Source organism: Bos mutus, chromosome 4, assembly GCF_027580195.1.
Source record: "Bos mutus isolate GX-2022 chromosome 4, NWIPB_WYAK_1.1, whole genome shotgun sequence".
Taxonomy (NCBI): domain Eukaryota; kingdom Metazoa; phylum Chordata; class Mammalia; order Artiodactyla; family Bovidae; genus Bos; species Bos mutus.
In genome coordinates, this window is record NC_091620.1 from 57,190,002 (window position 1) to 57,211,635 (window position 21,634).

Here is a 21,634-nt window from a genome sequence, read left to right on the forward strand (position 1 = left end):
CATCAGCACCACTAAATTAATACACTTGCTTGCAAGGAAATGATGTACATTGGAAATCTATTCTACTATGTTGGCATATGCAAATAATGAAAACCATAGAAATTCCGTGTTATTAATAGTTATAGATCAAATATAAGGAAGTAAGGCAGAGTGAAGATTCTAAATATGCTTTAGACATGTGGCATAAACTAAATTGAGATTATAACTTCATTTTTTATAGACAATTCCATATACAAAAGATTCTTGGCAGAACTTCTCACTGCCAATAAAGAATGTCTTTACACATTATCAGTGTTTGTTAGCTAAGTGGAAAGGAGTTCTAACAAAAATTCATAGTAGGAAATTTCATCAAAATTGATCTTTTACTCTGCATCCCTGGTGGCTCAGATGGTAAAGAATCTGACCGCAGTGTGGAAGAACCAGGTTTGATCCCTGGGTCATGAAGATACCCCAGAGTAGGAAATAGCAACCCACTCCAGTATGCTTGGCTGGAGAATTCCATAGACAGAGGACCCTGGTGGGCTATAGTCCATGAGACCAGAAATAGCTGGCAAGAGACCACCTGATGCGGAGAGCTGACTCATTTGAAAAGACCCTAACGCACGAGATTGAGGGCAGGAGGAGAAGGGGACCACAGAGGACAAGATGGTTGGATGGCATCACCGACTCAACGGACATGAGTTTGGGTGAACTTCGGGAGTTGGTGATGGACAGAGAGGTCTGGTGTGCTGCGGTCCATGGGGTCCCTAAGAGTTGGACATGACTGAGCGACTGAACTGAACTGAGTGATGAAAAAAAAAGAAAAAAAAAATTTGAACTGAGTGATGAACACTTTCACTTTCTGCTTCCCCAGCTCAGTTTCTTGACATTAATTACTTAGTTGTTTGGGGTAACAGGATATGGTCTCAGTTTACTCCATAATATCAAGATTAAAGCTCTGAGAAATGGTGTCCAGTAAGATTCTGCTCTTCAGACAAAAGAGTCAACATTTAGCTGGATTAGAAGCAGAAATCCCCTAGCATGAATAGTTTAAGTGGCCCTTATCACGTTACGCAGCTTGTCACCTAAAATGATTACTCAGGCAAAAGGAGAATCTACAGGTAGAATTACAGAGATCACTTCGAATACCAATAGGAAAAATTATGAATTAAAATAAGAGCAAAAATCCCATTTTACAGGTTGACCTTTAATATCGGCCTAACGAACACATTAACAGAAGGTAGGATTACGTAATTTTAAAAAAATCAAACATGTATGTCAACTTTATAATCATGCAATATTTTGAAAATCTATTAGGACACAAATATAATCATATTTAAAATTTCTCCAAAATAAAAAAGAACATTTATAAAAGAATGCATATATGTGTATAACTGAGTCACTCTGCTGTATAGCAGAAATTAGCACAGCATTGTAAATCAACTATACGTCAACAAAAAATTTTTTTCGATGGAAACAACCAAGTACATCTTGCATTCAACTTAAATAAGTTTAAAATCATCTTACCTGTGTAAAAAGTATAAACTGAGCAAATTGCCAGGGAAGCATAAAAGCAACATTGGAAAGGCAGAGTGCAATAAAGTGCCTTCTGCTATTGTTCGTGGTCCTTAATGAAGAGAATTGACACCAATAAGTTTTACTATATATAAAAGTAGCCTATTATTGAACTAAAAGACTGGTTGCAAAATGTTAAAATCTAATGATCCCCTTACCTTTGATGTAAGATAACAAAATACAGTTAACTTTTAAAAACACATTAAAAAGAACAAAATATTTGAATTATAAAAATGCTTATAATAAAACAATCAAAATTAGAGCTTTAAATAAGATATTGTATCTAGTTTATCAGTAAGTATTTTAAACGTATAGCACAATAATTACAGTCATTATTTTGTAGTTAACTTTTAATGGAGTATAATCCATAAAAATAATGAATCACACTTCTGTATACCTAAAACTAATACAATACTGTAAAACAACTATATTCAACTAAAATTTATTTTCCTTTAACGATGCATGACATTAGACATTTAATACTCCATCAAGAAGGTCAGAAAATAGAATGTGAACTGACTTTGCATACCTCGAGATATTTATATTATATGAGCAGCAGTAGCTTTCATATACCACCACTTTTAAGTTTTGAAAAATGTTAAGTGCTGGTGAAGTTATAAGCTAACGACTGAGAGAGAAATTTAAAGGTCATTTTCAACAATGACTTCAAAGGAATGATTCTGGAATACAGTTAAACTAATGCATATTGAAATTTAAATTGTCCATTTTTCAATTATGCGATGTATCAGTAACCAATACCTTTTGCCATATAAGACTTTAATATCTTTTAGAATATGAAAAAAAGAAATGCAAACATTTTGTATCAGTAACCAATACCTTTTGCCATATAAGACTTTAATATCTTTTAGAATATGAAAAAAAGAAATGCAAACATTTTGTGTAAATTATAAAACTGTTATTTTTCTAAAGGTGATACACTGTTATAATATGGTACATAAATTTTCAAAAGTAAAAATTTTAGTGATCACACTTTACTAATATAGCACAAAATATATTAAGTACTCAGTTATGGTTATAAAATAAAAATTACTTTTGACTAAAGTCCATCCTAAAGGAAATCAGTCCTGAATATTCATTGGAAAGACTGATGCTGAAGCTGAAACTCCAATACTTTGACCACCTGACGCAAAGAGCTCACTCATTTGAAAAGACCCTGATGCTGGGAAAGATTGAGGGCAGGAGGAGTAGGGGACGACAGAGGATGAGATGGTTGGATGGCATCACTGACTCAACGGACATGAATTTGAGTAAGCTCTGGGAGCTGGTGATGGACAGGGAGGCTTGGCGAGCTGTAGTCCATGGGGTCATAAAGAGTCGGACACAACTCAGTGACTAAACTGAACTGAAAGTATGGAGTATAACACGTGCATTCCAGCATACAATTCTAAGTGTTCTAATTCACGTATTTCCTTCCATGAAATATCTGCCTGGCCAGACTAATATCACTTCAAAAAATTTAAACAAATGGAAAATAAATGGATAAAAATTAGATTCCCAAATCCAAATTCAATCCAAAACACCCTTCCATGTACGTAAGGTAGTCTGCACCTTTTTAGAGGTTGTTACTACCCAGTTTCCCTTTATATATCTTCTTTAAGTGAACATATAAAGGGCTTTAAATGGCTACAAGACAGTGTGCTAAGTGCTCCATGGTTAAAGAGATAAATGTAGCATGGTCTCTGTTTTTCAGTGGCATTTTACTATATTAAGTGTATATTCAGACATTTGTGTATGTGTGCTGTATTAACAAGTTTATGGTTTCCAGAAATAAAGAAGATGCACACACATGATCTTAATATGGGCAAAATCTGAAGGGTACTAATAAGTGATCATTAATAATGATCACTATCCCATTTCTCTGGGAGTTTGGAGGGGATAGTGATCACTATTTCATTCAGTGATAGATCTCAATAACATTCTATGAAACCTATCTATGTGATAAAGTTATTTATAGCATTCTACTATTTATGCTTCTGATGTTGTTGTTCAGACTTTCAAATTTTCTGACATGCTGATAACGTTAATCCCAACCAAAATATATTTCCAGGAAAATAAGATGAGATGAAACCTCGGTTAAACCTATAGAAATATCTGTAGTTCAGAAATAATAAACATATGAACATAGATACTCCTTATCTAACTCAGAATTTCTCAAATTCATTTGTGCATCAAACACTTATTTCATGCTTCATCAAAACCACAGATTGGAGAACAATGAGTCAGAGTACAAGAGGATTGAGGGGAAAAAGTATTAGCTTCTCAAAACCCTTTGAATCTTTCTTGTTGTTCAGCGGCTATGTCATGTTCGACTCTGACCCCATGGATTGCAGCACTCCAGGCCTCCCTGACCCTCACTATCTCCTGGAGTTTGCCCAAGTTCACGTCCACTGAATGAATTGGTGCTGGCACCCATTTCATCCTCTGTCTCCCTCTTCTCCTTTTGCCTTCAATCTTTCCCAGCACCAGGGTCTTTTCCAATGAGTCTGCTCTTTTCACCAGGTGGCCAAAGTACTGGAGTTTCAACTTCAGCATCAGTCCCTCCAATGAGTATTCAGGATTGATTTCCTTTAGGACTGACTGGTTTGATCTCCTTACTATCCAAGGGACTCTTGGGAGTCTTCTCCAATACCACAGTTCAAAAGCATAATATCTTCGGTGCTCTGCCTTCCTTATGGTCCACCTCTCATATCTGTACATGACTATTGGAAAGAACATGGCTTTGACTATATGGACCTTTGTCAGCAAAGTGATGTCTTTGCTTTTTAATACACTGCCTAGATTTGTCATAACTTTCCTTCCAAGAAGCAAGCTTCTTCTAATTTCAAGGCTGCAGCCATCATCTGCAGTGATTTTTAGAGCCCAAGAAGAGGAAAATTTGCCACTGCTTCCACTTTTCCCCCTTCTATTTGTCATAAAGTGATGGGACCAGATGCCATGACCTTGGGTTTTTTTTTTTTTTTAATGCTGAGTGTTAAGCCAGTTTTTTCACTCTCCTTTCACCCTCATCAAGAGGCTCTTTAGTTCCTCTTCACTTTCTGCCATTGGAGTGGTATCACAGCTTATATGAGGCTGTGAGTATTTCTCCTGGCAATCTTGATTCCAGCTTGTAACTCATCCAGCCCAGCATTTTGCATTATGTACTCTGCACATAAGTTAAATAAGCAGGGTAATAATATGCAGGCTTGTCATACTCCTTTACTAATTTTGAACCAGTCAGTTTTTCCATGTAAGGTTCTACCTGTTGTAGGTTTCTCAAGAGACAAGTAAGATGGTCTGGTATTCCCATATGTTTAAGAATTTTCCACAGTTTGTTTAGACCCACATAATAAAAAGTTTTAGTGTAGTCAGTGAAACAGAAATACATGTTTTTCTGGAATTCCCTTGCTTTCTCCATGATCCAATGAATGTTGGCAATTTGATCTCTGGTTCCTTTGCCTTTTCTAAACCTAGCTTGTACATCTGGAAGTTCTCAATTCATGTACTGCTGAAGCCTACCTTAAAGGATTTTGAGCATAAGCTTACTAGCAGGGAAAGTGAGCACAGTTGTCCGGTAGTTCGAACATTTTTCAACACAGACCTTCTTTGGAATTGGGATGAAGACTTACCTTTTCCAGTCTGGTGGCCACTACTGGGTTTTCCAAATTTGCTGACATATTGAGTGCAGTAGTTCAACAGCCTTATCTTTTAGGATTTGAAATAGTTCAGGAATTCCATCACCTCCACTGCTTTATTGGTAGTGTCCAACTACTCAGTCATGTCCAACTCTTTGCGACCCCATGGAATTCTGTAGGCCAGAATACTAGAGTGGGTAGCCTTTCCCTTCTCCAGGGGATCTTCCTGACCCAGGAATAGAACTGGGGTCTCCTGCATTGCAGGTGGATTCTTTACCAATTGAGCTATCAGGGAAGCCCCTTATTGGTAGCAATGCTTCCTCAAGCCCACTTGACTTCACACTCCAGGGTATCTGGCTCTAGGTGAGTGACCACACCATTATGGGCATCTGGGTCATTAAGACCTTTTTTGTACAGTTCTTTTGTGTATTCTTGCCACCACCTCTTTTTAATCTCTTCTGACTCTGTTAGGTCTTTACCATTTCTGTCCTTTATCGTGCCCATCCTTGGATGAAATGTTCCTTTGATATCTTCAATTGTTTTGACGAGATCTCCAGTCTTTCCCATTCTATTGTTTTCTTCTATTTCTTTGCATGTTCAATGAAGAAGCCTTCTTGTCTCTCCCTGCTAGTCTCTGGAACTCTGCATTCAGTTGGGTATATCTTTCCCTATCTCCCTTGCTTTCTGCTTCTCTTCTTCCTTCAGCTATTTGTAAAGCCTCCTCAGACTGCCACTTTGCCTTCTTGCATTTCTTTTTCTTTGGGATGGTTTTGGTCACTGTCTCCTGTATGAACCTCCGTCCATAAGTCCTTCAGGCACTCTGTTCAGTAGATCTAATCCCTTGAATCTGTTGTCACCTCCACTGTATAATCATAAGGGATTGGATTTAGGTCATACCTGAATAGCCTAGTAGTTTTGCCACCTTTCTTTAGCTAAAGCCTGAATTTTCCTATAAACAGCTGATGATCTCAGCCACAGTCAGCTCCAGGTCTTGTTTTTGCCGACTGTATAGAACTTCTCGATCTTCAGCTGCAAAGAATACAATCAATCTGATTTTGGTATTGACCATTTAGTGATGTCCATGTATAGAGTCATCTCTTGTGTGTTGGAAAAGGGTGTTTGCTGTCACCAGTACATTCTCTTGGCAGAATTCAGTTAGGCTTTGCCCTGCTTCTTCATTTTGTGCTGCAAGGCCAAACTTGCCTGTTATCCCAGGTATCTCTTGACTTCTTACTTTTGCATCCCAATCCCCTATGATGAAAAGGACATCTTTTATGTTGTTAGTTCCAGAAGGCCTTGTAGGTCTTCATAGAACTGGTCAACTTCAGCTTCTTCAGCATCAGTGGCTGGGACATGGACTCAGATTACTGTGATGCTGAATGGATTACTGTGATACTTGAAACTTTACCAAATATATATGATCACATACATATTGGTTTATTAAAACATAATGTAATTATCTAAAATCTGTAGCCTAAACTATTTTAAGTGGAAAGCAATTTTTTTTACATAGTGATTTTAGATTTTTTTTAAACTGGACACAATTTTGAATAATATTTAAAAACTGAACCTAAATTTAGTAACTATAACAATAGGTTGAAGTAATTTTGAGAAACTCATAATGTATCTAGATTTGTTTTACAAATTAAAATTACCTGAGAATCACAGTTAAGATGTACATCTGAAGTACAAGAAACGGATATGAAAAACTTTCCCGGAGAGGTGGTGTCCACATCACCCGAGTGGCCTGAAATCAAAAAATGCTTACTTTACTCTATGTTCCATTGCAATAAACATCATTAATTAATAATCATGGGTAGGTTGGCCTTGGCTGGTCTTAGTAATTTTCGTATTAGGCTTATTTATTTCTGAATACCTGTATAGCTTCTCAGTTTTTGAAGTACTCTTATAGGACATAGTCACTAGGTAGAGAGCCATTAACTACCAAGTCCAGAAACAAGGGAAAGATAGATCAGGTCAAATCTAAGGACACCCAAAGGACAAAGAAGATGATAGGGTTAGGAGCAGTGAGGATTCTGCGAACAACAAGCCAGATCCACATTCCAGCTCTGCAGTGATAACTGTGGCACCCCAGGGCTTTGGGATTTATGCATGCTCAGAAAAACATTAACAAATGTCACCTAGGGCATTCACAAACACCAAGAGTTTGTACATGACAAGTATAATGAGTACAGCCATATTCTATAAATAATTAAGATTGTCTTTGAATTTGTGAAATATACCTTTGGAAGAGTTAACTGCAAACTTCTAAAAACAACAAGGAGTATTTGGGAATCACTGATATGATGTTTAAAATGTAAGTGTTAATTATCAATAAATTTCATACAGTCTTTAAAACTATTTTCAAGACAGATGGGACTGTGATCTCATGGACTGTAGCCAGTCAGGCTCCTCTGTCCATGGAACTCTGCAGGCAAGAATACTGGAGTGGGTAGCCATTCTCTTCTCCAGAAAATCTTCCCAACCCAGGGGTTGAACTGGGGTCTCCAGCGCAGCAGGCAGATTCATTACCATCTGAGCCACCAGGTAAACCCAGATAAATGGATGGGAATAGTACAAAATTTTATATAAAGAATTCTGAAATTCTAGAAAAGAATCTAAACTCTTATAACCTTGCAAGAGTCTTAAAATTCATTGCTCTTCCTACAGGAAACCAAATTGTAAACCTTGGAAGATGAATTACACACAATATGTATAAGAAGATTAAAACATAATGCATACTCAAAAGAAAAGTCTTGTCTTTGCATAAAGACAAGACACATTTTTTTTGTATAACACATTGTTGATTGACAATATATTTAAGTTAATACATTTAAGATATTTATGTATAATTTTATGATTCCCTTCCCAGGTGGCGCTAGTGGGAAACAACCTGCCTGTCAATGCAGGAGATGGGAGATACAGGCTCGATCCTTGAGTCGGAAAGATCCGCTGGAGGAAGGCACGGCAACCTACTCTAGCATTCTTGCCTGGAGAATCCCATGGACAGAGGAGCCTGGCAGGCTACAGTCCACAGGGTCACACACAGTCGGACATGACTGAAGCGACTTAGCACACATTGGTCTAACTGATTTTTTAAAAATAACTGCGTATCTACTTCTCCCAACGTAATGGATACAGACTTCTATCCTATACAATCTCTGCCATAAGATATTACATATTTTGATTCCAAAAACTAGCAGTCAAGATTCTTCCACTTTTCACTGCCAAAACCTCAGCATCTAACACAGAACCTGGCACACATTTTATACTTGTTTTGTTGAATGAATCTATCATATTCTAAATAAGTTTTCATGAGTTCTTTTTAGGTGAATCCTGTTTTGGTGGACTGAGTTACTAAGTTAATTTCTGTTTTGAATTCAGCTTGTGTTATTAAAAGGATCATGAAATAATAGAAGTGAGGTTTTAGAGCCAGAGAGAAGGATAAGAGGAAACCCAGCTTCATCATGGAGTCAATGTGGAATCTTGACTTTGTAATTTAACCACTCCAAATTTCAATTTCATATCTTCTACTATGAAGATATCAACCACCTCTCTAAAAAGTCTGATGGAAGTATATGAGATAATGTATATAAGGTGCCTGAACTCAACAAGTATAATATTTCCTTTTTCTACAAAATATATGTAACACATATACATGCTAAAAACCAGGCAAGATATTTTACATCATAAATTCTAATTACTATGTAAAAAATGTGGATCAACATGATTAAAATAACAACTTACAACACAACGTTCTTTAAAATATTGCAAAGTCCTAAGTAAGATACAATTAAATACTACTTTAATATACTGCCCCTTCTATTTCTAAAAATTATTTTCTAGAAAACAAACCTCTCCATGGTTGAAAAAGTAGCATAAAACTGTAATTATACCTCCAAGTTGAGTCCCACTGTAAAAAAAATATATATACAATCAAAATTCATGTAAAATATAGTGACTTTTTCACAAAATTATTTTAGATTTTAAAATGGCACAATACTAAACCATATAAAATAACAATAAAAATTGCAAAAGTACTCATGTAGTTGATGTTTTACTCTTGAATGTATAAGGATCCAAAGTATAGATATAAAGTAGTCTGAATCTTACAATTTATTGTATTTAAAATATTTTCTAAGTATAATCTTAGATGTGAACATAAAATATTTTTTAACACAGGACAGCATTTTAAAGTGTATATACTCCATTCTTTGAATATTCTGAGTGGAGGAAAATTTTTGTCATCAAATTGGATATCAGTGACTGAAAGATGAAGAGTCTAACAGTTTCATTTAGCAGTAACTGAACCATCTTCTAAGTCACTTCAGTCGTGTCCGACTCTGTGCGACCCCATAGACGGCAGCCCACCAGGCTCCCCCGTCCCTGGGATTCTCCAGGCAAGAACATTGGAGTGGGTTGCCATTTCCTTCTCCAATGCAGGAAAGTGAAAAGTGAAAGTAAAGTCGCTCAGTCATGTCCAACCCTCAGCGACCCCATGGACTGCAGCCTAGCAGGCTCCTCCGTCCATGGGATTTTCCAGGCAGGAGTATTGGAGTGGGGTGCCATTGCCTTCTCCGAACCAAACCATCTAAACTACTGCAAATATCCTTTGCTGAGTCCCAACGAACAACATTGTAAAATATAAAATTCAGATCAAGGATGCCTGATAATTATCAAAGATGAAGAACCATTTCTTAAGGTTGCCTTTCTTTAAAGTATTGTTCATCATTATACACACAACTTCGCACTCTCAAGACAAATACTGGTTTAATGACTGAAAAAAGGAGAAGAATGAGTTCAACAAAACAAGCAGAGGAAAGCCAGTTGGAAGTAATTTACCTTGAAGAGATTTTCACTAAGGGAAATTCAAAGGGCACACTTTGGAGAAGGAATTGAGAGGAAGAAGGTATGAGAAGCAAGAATAAATGCTGCATATAGAAACTAGGAACATGTAGATAAATCTAAAGAAGACTCGACAACATAAAAGAAACAGTGGTGACTACTGTGGAGGGGTACTATAAGTACTAAACTTCTAATTATTATAGTTAGAATAATTATAAGACGCTAGGAACTGTTTTCAAGTACAACGTTCTAAATTTCTTGTATTGATCAAAAAGAAGAGGAAAGATATCAATCAATTTTAGACTTGGTCAAGTTAAATATGCATGTTTAAGTTTTATCTTTAACCACCAAAAGAATAGAAACAGAATACCTGTGTCCCAAGTTAGTGCCCACAGGGGGAGAGTAGCCATGGTTAAGAAACAGAAAATTTCTCCCCAAACCCCTATTTCTTTTGTCCCTCATATGCCATAGTTTCTAGTCTCCTCACAATTTTGGTGATACTTTTATAGTCAGCATATGTTATATCTACATATCCTTCTTAAAGACTGGAGCTTAATAAAGTATTGATATCCTGGAACTGTGTAACTAATTTACAGAAGACTGTCACCTCATGGGTAGCTTTCCTAATGAAAAATACTAAGTTTTAAAATGTCTTGGTCTAGTGTAAAATTTTCCAAATTTGAAAAAAGTATAATAAATACAAACTATTGTTTAAAATAGAACATCTTAAAGCCTGTGAGCGTAATCTAAAAGCAATTCTTTTCCCTCAAAATACTGATGAGTTTATATATTTTTCTATATAGCATACATATGGAAAAGTGCATTAAGGTTTTCAGATAGTTTACAGAACACTTATAAAGTGAATATTCTTTTAACCACCATATGTCGCTGAAATAGAAAACAGATCACATCCTGACACCTCACATGCCATCCTTTGAGACAGGCACTATCCTGAGTTTTGAAATTACCAACATAACTGCTTCTATATGCATCATACTATCATTTACTTTTAGCTGTATTCAAACTTTATACAAATATAATTTTGCAGTATTTTCAAATCTTGTACCTGCTTTGATTCATTCAACATTATATTTGTAAGATTTTTTTCCACGTTGATGTTTGTACCTATAGCTCATTCATTCTCACTGTTGTATAATATTTCCCTATACTAATAAACTTACAATGTGTACATTTCTCTGTGGAGGGATGTTTAAGTTGTTTTTAGTTTGGAGTTACTACAATGATGTTATGTTATTGTACATACTTTCTGGTGTACATGTAGAAGAGTTTCTTAGGCATATTTACTTCAAACTGGAATTGCTGAATTATAAGGTATATACATCTTCAAATGATTAGATAATGCACAATGTTTTTCCAAAATAGTTGTACTAATTGATATGTCCACCAACCGGGGATAAAAGTTCCTGTTGTCAATTTTCCCAACCCAGGGATTGAACCCAGGTCTCCTCCTTTGCAGGCAGATTCTTTACCATCTGAGCCAGCAGAGAAGCCCTTTGTCAATCTAGTAGATGTGAGATAGTATCTCACTGTGGTTAAAATGAGTATTTTCCTGATAATTAATATGGTGATCAACTTTATATACGTTTGTTGGCAATCTGGAACTCTTCTGGAAGATGTCTTTCCATATTTTTTCCAGTTTTCAATTGGGTGGTCTTATTTTGTCTACCTCCTAGACTATAAATTCCATAAGGACAGGGATTATTTGTTTTTGTATTCCTAGCTCCTATAGAATAGTGCTCTCAGTCACAGCAGGCATCTAATAATAATTGTCAAATTAATGAGCGTAAGTTTGGATACCACATCCATAAGTCTGGATTACCCTACAAGGATAAAAAGGAGGCCTTTTAATATCTTAAAGACTTTATTTTAGTGACTAGCTCTAGTTTGAGGCTGCGTATTTGGCTAAACTTTTGAAAAAAATAAAATCTGAAAGTTTCCATCTGTTAGTCAATTAATCTTGTTAATTATCCTTTTAATTTAATCAACAAATGTCAGAAAGTCCACCGAAATATCTTTTAATACAGTAATCTTACCTCAGGTAAGCACCATACATGAAGAACAATCCCATCATTATTCCATTTAAAATAAAAATCACACCAACATAAAAGCAAGCAGGGTCTCCCAATCCTTTGAAAAGACACAGATTATTAAGTATTTAATGAGTAAATGACTATATAGCAATTGAGCATAATTATCTCAGTGTTTTGTAATCAAGAGCTCATGAATTAGCTGAAAGCTCTGTGGCTCAGACTGCTGCTCTATTTAATAGTTACATTAGTACTTTCCCCATACATGAGGTATTATTGGTTACATTCGTATTTTTCTCCACCGAAGTATTCTCATACTGTAATGATTAGTTGGTGCTGCATTTTATTTAGGTGATGCTCCTATTGTTCAGTGTCTAGAACTGTCTGTAGAGTTACTTGATAAATCACAAGAGAAAATCCACTACATTAATTTTATCCTGGATGACTAAGATACGGCCCCTGACCTTAAGGCACAGCTTTAGTCTATGGGAGATAAACTGATCCATTACTATGTATAGCCAGGACCATAATACTTAATACATTCCATGTATAAACACCATGTACATGGGATATACTGACACAGACATAATCCACTAGGTGCTTTTCCACTATCATCTCACATAATACTCAGAACAAATCTTTGAAATTACCTGGTGTGAAAATAACGTTTTTCAGTGGCTGAGAAAACAACACAGAAAACTTAACCTGCCAAAAGTTATTTAGGTAACTGGTGGAGCCAGGATTTGAGGGCTAGCCTTTCTGATTTCTTCTACTTCTCTGATCATTCCTTTTTAGTCTGTCCTAATAATTCCTCTTCCTATACACACTCTCCTTCAACGTTGGACTACTTTAGGATCTGTCATATGCCCTCTTCTTTTCTAAGTCTGCATGTTCTCCTTAAGGAAATTCTTTCACTTCTGTGGTTCCAATTACCATCTACATACAGATGATGCCAAGTCTACATTCAAATGAGAACTGTCTTATTCCTGTATGTATGTACATAGGTAGCCACTTGACATCTCTACTTTGGAATCTCTCAGATACTTCAAATTAATGAATTAATTCAAACCTGCTATTTTTATAATGTTTCTTACTATTTTGAATGGAAGGATTCAATTACTTAAGCCAGAAATCCAACAATATTACATAAATCCAGCCTCTTTCCCATCAATCATCAAATCCTTTCATTTCTGCTTTCTCCTCTCTCTAAAATCCATTCATTTTCCAGTTATCTTTCCTGCAATCACTTGCTGAGAGCAAAATAGTTTCCTACCTGGACTCACTGAATTCACTTTTGTCCTTTACTAATTATCTTTTCCATGTAATTGCCAAAATCATGTTTTAAAAGTAAAAATCTGTCAAAATTCTTATAATATCCTTAGCCAGTAAATGGTTCTTCATTATCTGACTCTTGTTTACACTCCAAACATCATTTCACACCATGTTTTCTTCTCTAACTGCTCAAGAAAGTCTAGCTTTCTTTCAATTCTCTCTTGCTTCAGAACTTCAGAATATGCTGGTCCCTATTCTCAAAACACTTCTCTTATCCTCAGCAATTTTATTTCCTTGTTTGTAATATCCACCACAGTTGTACCTGCTAACATCCCTCTTAAGCTGTAAAATCTATGCTGGTAAGGCCCCATGTTTACCAGGTTTATCTTAGGGTCCCAAGTGCCAATACTAACCTATCACTTGGTGGCAACTTAATAAATACCATAATAACATATATAAGGTGATTTTTTCCCATCCCTCGAAAAGGTTCTACCTTCCATGCTGGCCGAATCTCTCATTTTATGAGACATTCTCTCAATTCCTTTGAACAAAAAAGTTTAAATGTCCTCAAATATCCTCTACCACCACTGTTTTAGATATTATAAAGACCATCTGAGGGAATCAGTAAAAATGTAAGGGAAACATGAAAATACAGATTTACGATATATTCTGAGAACAGAATGTGATTGCACACAAGTTAATAGAAAAATATATATATATAAAGCAATGTTGTAGGGAATATGAAAAAGAAAAAAACAACTATGTAAGTGTTCTGCAAGTAGATACATGTGATTGCAAATAAAAGTCTCAAGGTACAGCATCATACTTCATACAACATCATACATATAGATAGTAACAGTGCTAAATCACAAATATCTTGAATAGCAATGACAATTACAGATTCTGTAAAACTGTTAAATGATTCTAAAAGTGGTTCTCTGACAGAAATACTAACGTAGAAGATGTATATGAAGAACTATTCGTGGACTGTGAGAGCACAAAAAAGTAGAACTTCTAAAGTAACCTATTATTATATATGTCTTATTTTTAAATATTTATGCATGACTAAATTTTTACATTAACTTTATTAACTATTACAGATAGAACGGTGACTATTTGATCTACATCCCCCAAATTTACATATTCAAGCCACCTCAGAAACTTTTCTGTACCTTCTAAAATGAAGGAATGTCTTATAATCAGTATGACCTTACATAGATATATATTAATATTCAAATTAAATTCCAAATTAATACCCATGTTAGTAAGTACACTGCCTTCTCAAAAAATTATTTTAAAGGGTAAATATTTAGGTGAATCAGTTCTATAATGTTTTTAAAGAAAAAAATCAATCATAGTAATTTATAATAATTCTTAGAGAGTCATAATATTATAAAATGTTTACGTAAACATTAGTGACAATATACAGCAGCATTTTAGGAAGAAACATGCCTTCACAGCTTTGAACTTCATTTAGAGGTTCTATTCTGGTCACGTTCCAGCAGGTCTTAGTTTCTAACCCAAATAAATTCATTATTCCCACAAATGTGCGATAGCAGAAGGCTATAATCACCTAAAAAAGATAAAATAAAAAAGATAATAGATATACATTATCTTTATAATTATTCCAAAATATCATTTTATGATGGCTGCCTCTAACATTATAAACTTTGATGAATTTATTTAAATCATTTCATGTGGGAAACAGTCATTTAAAAAACTTTATATATACACACACACTATAAAGTTGTGTATTACTGAGTAATGCACAGCTACACAATTTATGTTGTGACTGACATCTCTGTAATATAGTCCTTTAAACAACTGAAACAGAATAGTAGCTGTAAAATCAAGCATTAAGTATATAATTAAAATATGAAGATAATTAATAGCAAACATACAAAGCTTTACAGGAGTATTTTATAACATTTCTCTTAGGCCCTTGAACTTATTCTCTTCATAGTCTAAAAACCAACTCATAGTCTATAAAACAACTGCATGTGGACTAATAGCTCCTATGCCCATTAAGCATTAACATTTGATTAAGCAGATTTAATTAACCAATCCTTCCCAATCTGAAATCTGCCTTAAAATTTTTAAAGACAAAGGAAATTAGCAACAAAAAATTACAAAAAAGTGCTGATTCCTGGGAGATTGTTTTAAAAAAACAGTTTTATAGATTTGAGAAAAATAATGCAGATCACTGTGTGGGGGGGTGGGGGCGAGTTAAAAAATAAAGACTTCAAAGGGAAAGTAAAAATAACCTAGAACTGACTACTTTTACTATTTTGGTGACCATCCTTCCAGTTTCTCCCTAGGCACAAGACAATTAGCTAGTGTCACTGGGGCTTCCTTGTGGCACTAGTGACAAAGAACCTGCCTGCCCATGAAGGTTAGACGTAAGAGATGTAGGTTCGATCCCTGGGTTGGGAAGATCCCCTGGAAGAGGGCACAGCAACCCACTCCAATATTCTTGCCGAGAGAATCCCATGGACAGAGAAGCCTGACAGGCTGCAGTCCATAGTGTCACACAGGGTCGGACATGACTGAAGCGACTTAGCATGCACACATGCAGTTATTCACTGTACAATAAATATTATACAAGTAGTTAATGTAATACACATCAGTAAATATCATAAACAACTTTTCATGTATAATATAGATTTACTATATCACTTAATTTTGTAAAACTGACATTCTGCTAAAATTTATAACTTCTTGTGTATTTTTCACAAATGTACAAAAATTTGCCACATTAAATGTTTGTGAAAAATCTAGAATTATACTCCTTTATGAGATGTCATTCAATATAGGAAGAAAGCATGACTTTGAAGTCAAAATAAACAAAAAATTCTGATTCTGAAAGTTACAGTTTCTATGGTGTGAAATAATCCTTCAGCCTCTGAACCTCAGCCACCTCATCTCTAAAATGACATTAATGACCATCTTACAAGAGTGATGGGAGATTAGAGCTTACATATGTAAGTGCTGGCATAGAGTAAGCATTAAATGCCTTTTCCCTTTTAAAACACATTTTCACACTCATGTTTTAAGATGAAAAATTAATCTCCCTGTGAACACAAAGTATGGACATTTACTTCAACACTGAAGTACCACATAAGGCTGCAAGCAAATTTAAGTGTTCTCTATATTGTATCTATGCGATATGAAAATAAGACTGGACGAGTCCTTGTTGGCTGTCATTTACATGCTTTCAAGTTTCAAAAATGAATGAACAACATTATCATGATTGTTTTTTCATAACATCAAAGAAACTGAAAATTGTACAAATTATTCAATAAATTTTTTGATAAGCAAAATGAAAAAACTAGCTAATGTTTTAGAGACCATACTGATGGAAATTAGTGGAACAAAAAACAGATTTAATGATATAAAACTCTAAAAATAACTCAAAACTAAAAATAATAATGATCAAACACTGGAAGAACTTGGCCTAGTCCGATAAGCTAAATCCTTATCTTATTTACACAGAGTAAGTCAACATTAACTCAAGTTGAAGATTCAACAAATAGTTTTTTTTTCTCTTTGATTTTTCTATTTTAACTAGAATTATCCAGATAATCATTAGAAGAAATAAGGTCAAAGTGCCTCTGAAAAGTAAGATGGGATATGGAGAAAGCTGCTGCAGAAAACCACTTCTTTCATCTTAAATCTTATGTAGGTCTATACAATTGTTACTACCACAAATTACATTGAAAAGCACTTATAGAAATCAAGGAAATAAATAAATCTGAGAAACCCCTAAGTTCTTTGAAATTCAATAACACAATATTTAAATATCCAGTGGATCAAAGAAGAAAACACATGGAAAATTAGAAAATCACTTAAACTAAATGAAGATGAGAAAAAAAAAGGCAATATTTAAATAATGTAAATGTCCACTTTGGGAAATGGAGTAGATGTACTTTTCTCTATTCCTACCAGTACAACTATAACTTCTGTGAATCATATAAATCAAACATTAGAAGAAAGGTAGAAAAAAGAAGGCACACTAGCTAGGAATCTCAGGACCCAGGGAATGACATGGTGGTAAGTTCCCTGGACTTTCCTTTTGCCTTATTTTCTCAGATTTGGAGCCAGAGTCTGGCAACCAGAAACACCACTGGGGGCTTACACAGCATTCAGAAAAGGCCTACTCTTTCTAGCCAAAGGACTAGGAAAACGGCAGCCTAGAAATAGATAACTTTTAGACAATAAAAACCACCAAACACTCAAAAAACAATACATATATACATATGTACACATACACATATATATAGTACCATTCTCTTCAATAGAGGTCAAATGGAGTATGTAAATAAAAACTTAATCTAGGTTTTTAAATTCTCTAAACACAATGAATTTAAGCTATAAATTAATAACAAAGATAAATCTTCAAACACTTGAAAACTAAAAGAAAGCCACTGCTAAGTCGCTTCAGTCGTGTCCAACTCTGTGTGACCCCATGGACTGCAGACTACCAGGCTCCTCCATCCATGGGATTTTCCAGGCAAGAGTACTGGAGTGGGGTGCCATTGCCTTCTCTGAAGAAACCCACTAAACCCACTAAAAAAAAGTCCATAGACCAAGTAAGCAACCTCAAGGGAAATAAAATATATTGAATCTAATTTTTTAAAAAGTATAAGGTTTCCAAGTCCAGCATGTAAGAAGCTTTTAATTTGCCACTCCATTCTAATAAGAAAAAAATTAAACAAGCTGAAAAGTCAACTCTTTTTAGATCCAAAAGAGAAATGAAGTCACTAGGCAAACTGCTGCTCCCAGACTGTAAAGGTTGACAGGCAAATACAGAGAATCACAACTTACTGGAGCAAAAACCCAGGGGTAGAAACCTCCATGGGAACCAGATGGAGAGACAGAAAACCTAAATTATAATTGATGAATTGCTAGAGGCACAGTGTAGACAATTCTGAGAATCAGAAACTCCAGGGAGACCCAGTAATAGGGATAATGCCCACATATTTATGAATTTTATCTCTAGGAGATCACTAGTTTCTTACAGTGATATCAGAAAAAAATCTGTTTCTGAGGGGGAAGTGGAAAGAGGAGTGTATTTTGAAATACACCAGAGCACTCTGTTCTTAACAAGGCCTGCCCTTGAAAGAGACTATTCCACCAGTAGGCCTAACCAGCTAGGGTGTTATCAGAGCCTAAACTACAGGGTGGCAGAGTAATACCCAACTCCACCCTTCTATGTGAGAGAAGGGAAATACCAATTCCAGCCCACTCTAGTCATCCTGCTGTACCTAAATGGGAAAGAAAAAACCAAGAAGACTGCAAAGTTCACAGTCTAGAGGTACAGGTTCACAAAAGATTGAGACCTAATTACAGAATGCTTCCCTTACACTATTAAAGGCCTATTTATGGCAGCTCTGTACCCAGTACCTCAAGCTAGCTATTACATCATAAGGCATACTAAAAGCCAAAACACAGTTTGAAGAAGCAGAGCAAACATCAGAACTAGACTTAGATATGGCAGGCATGTTGAAATTGTAAGACTGGTAATTCAGAACAACAATAATTAATGTGCTAAAGGCTCTAACAGATAAAGAAAGGAGCATGCAAGAACCGATTGGCAATATTAGCAGAGAAGTTTTCTATACACTATAATAGAATACACTACAATGGAAATCAAGAATGCCTTTGATGTGCTTATTGGTAGGCTGGACTTGGCTTGAGGAAAGAATCTCTGAGCTTCAGTATATTTCAATAAGAAACCTCCAAAACTGAAAATCAAAAATATAAAAGACAAAAATAAGAGAACAGAATATCCAAGAACTGTGGGGCAACCACAGAAGGTACACCATACATGTAATGGGAATGCCATAGGAGAAAAGATAAAGAAACAGAAGAAATACTATGAATAGAAACAATGACTGGGAATTTCCTCACATCAAACTACAGGTACAGAAAGCTTAGAGAACACCAATCATGATAAACGCCAAAAAACTATACCTATTCATAAATCATACATATTGAATATGCATATAACATTCAAACTATAAAAAATTAAAGATAAAGAAAAATCCTTACAGAAGTCAAAAGAAAAACATGCCTTACTTAAGAAGGAATAAAGGTTAAGAAGTACCTCTGACTTCTCAGAAACTATTCAATTTAAGAACAAAATGAAATATTTAAAGAGTTGAGAGGGTAAAAACCAACTTAACCTCACGTGAAATTATCCTTTAAAAGTGAAGGAGAAATACTTTCTCAAACAAACAAAAATTGAAAGACTTTGTATGTTTTTTACTACTACTACTACTAAGTCGCTTCAGTCGTGTCCAACTCTGTGCGACCCCATAGACAGCAGCCCACCAGGCTCCACTGTCCCTGGGATTCTCCAGGCAAGAACACTGGAGTGGGTTGCCATTTCCTTCTCCAATGCACGAAAGTGAAAAGTGAAAGTGAAGTCGCTCAGTCATGTCCGACTCTTCGCGACCCCATGGACTGCAGCCCACCAGGCTCCTCCGTCCATGGGATTCTCCAGGCAAGAGCACTGGAGTGGGTTGCCATTGAGAGATAAGAAAGATATGGATTAGAAAACTTGGACCCACAGAAAGAGCATCAAAGAAAGAATAAGTGAAGATAAAAAAAACCTTTCTATGAGGCCACCATCACCCTAATACCAAAACCTGACAAAGATCCCACAAAAAAAGAAAACTACAGGCCAATATCACTGATGAACATAGATGCAAAAATCCTTAACAAAATTCTAGCAATCAGAATCCAACAACACATTAAAAAGATCATACACCATGACCAAGTGGGCTTTATCCCAGGGATGCAAGGATTCTTCAATATCCACAAATCAATCAATGTAATACACCACATTAACAAATTGAAAAATAAAAACCATATGATTATCTCAATAGATGCAGAGAAAGCCTTTGACAAAATTCAACATCCATTTATGATAAAAAACTCTCCAGAAAGCAGGAATAGAAGGAACATACCTCAACATAATAAAAGCTATATATGACAAACCCACAGCAAACATTGAAAAAAAAATTGAAAGCATTTCCTCTAAAGTCAGGAACAAGACAAGGGTGCCCGCTTTCACCATTACTATTCAACATAGTTTTGGAAGTTTTGGCCACAGCAATCAGAGCAGAAAAAGAAATAAAAGGAATCCAAATTGGAAAAGAAGAAGTAAAACTCTCACTATTTGCAGATGACATGATCCTCTACATAGAAAACCCTAAAGACTCCACCAGAAAATTACTAGAACTAATCAATGATTATAGTAAAGTTGCAGGATATAAAATCAACACACAGAAATCCCTTGCATTCCTATACACTAATAATGAGAAAACAGAAAGAGAAATTAAGGAAACAATTCCATTCACCATTGCAACGAAAAGAATAAAATACTTAGGAATATATCTACCTAAAGAAACTAAAGACCTATATATAGAAAACTATAAAACACTGGTGAAAGAAATCAAAGAGGACACTAATAGATGGAGAAATATACCATGTTCATGGATTGGAAGAATCAATATAGTGAAAATGAGAATACTACCCAAAGCAATTTATAGATTCAATGCAATCCCTATCAAGCTACAAACGGTTTTCTTCACAGAGCTAGAACAAATAATTTCACAATTTGTATGGAAATACAAAAAACCTCGAATAGCTAAAGCTATCTTGAGAGAGAAGAATGGAACTGGAGGAATCAACCTGCCTGACTTCAGGCTCTACTACAAAGCCACAGTCATCAAGACAGTATGGTACTGGCACAAAGACAGAAATATAGATCAATGGAACAAAATAGAAAGCCCAGAGATAAATCCACGCACATATGGACACCTTATCTTTGACAAAGGAGGCAAGAATATACAATGGATTAAAGACAATCTCTTTAACAAGTGGTGCTGGGAAAACTGGACAACCACTTGTAAAAGAATGAAACTAGACCACTTTCTAACACCATACACAAAAATAAACTCAAAATGGATTAAAGATCTAAATGTAAGACCAGAAACTATAAAACTCCTAGAGGAGAACATAGGCAAAACACTCTCTGACATACACCACAGCAGGATCCTCTATGACCCACCTTCCAGAATATTGGAAATAAAAGCAAAAATAAACAAATGGGACCTAATTAAAATTAAAAGCTTCTGCACAACAAAGGAAACTATAAGCAAGGTGAAAAGGCAGCCTTCAGAATGGGAGAAAATAATAGCAAATGAAGCAACAGACAAACAACTAATCTCAAAAATATACAAGCAACTCCTACAGCTCAATTCCAGAAAAATAAAT

General features: G+C 35.3%; 1 protein-coding gene across 3 annotated transcripts in view; it reads right to left on the reverse strand.

Annotated features, from left to right (window-relative positions):
• DPY19L2 (dpy-19 like 2) overlaps positions 1 to 21,634 on the reverse strand; it is a 95,232-nt gene that overhangs the window by 57,153 nt on the left and 16,445 nt on the right. For all 3 annotated transcript variants that reach the window (XM_070368798.1, XM_070368799.1, XM_005889110.2), the window contains exons 5-9: positions 14,804 to 14,924; positions 12,086 to 12,179; positions 9,042 to 9,099; positions 6,842 to 6,933; positions 1,507 to 1,606 (exon numbers count right to left, since the gene is read on the reverse strand). In XM_070368798.1, the coding sequence (XP_070224899.1) occupies positions 1,507 to 1,606; positions 6,842 to 6,933; positions 9,042 to 9,099; positions 12,086 to 12,179; positions 14,804 to 14,924 (465 nt within the window). The remainder of the gene's footprint in view (positions 1 to 1,506; positions 1,607 to 6,841; positions 6,934 to 9,041; positions 9,100 to 12,085; positions 12,180 to 14,803; positions 14,925 to 21,634) is intronic.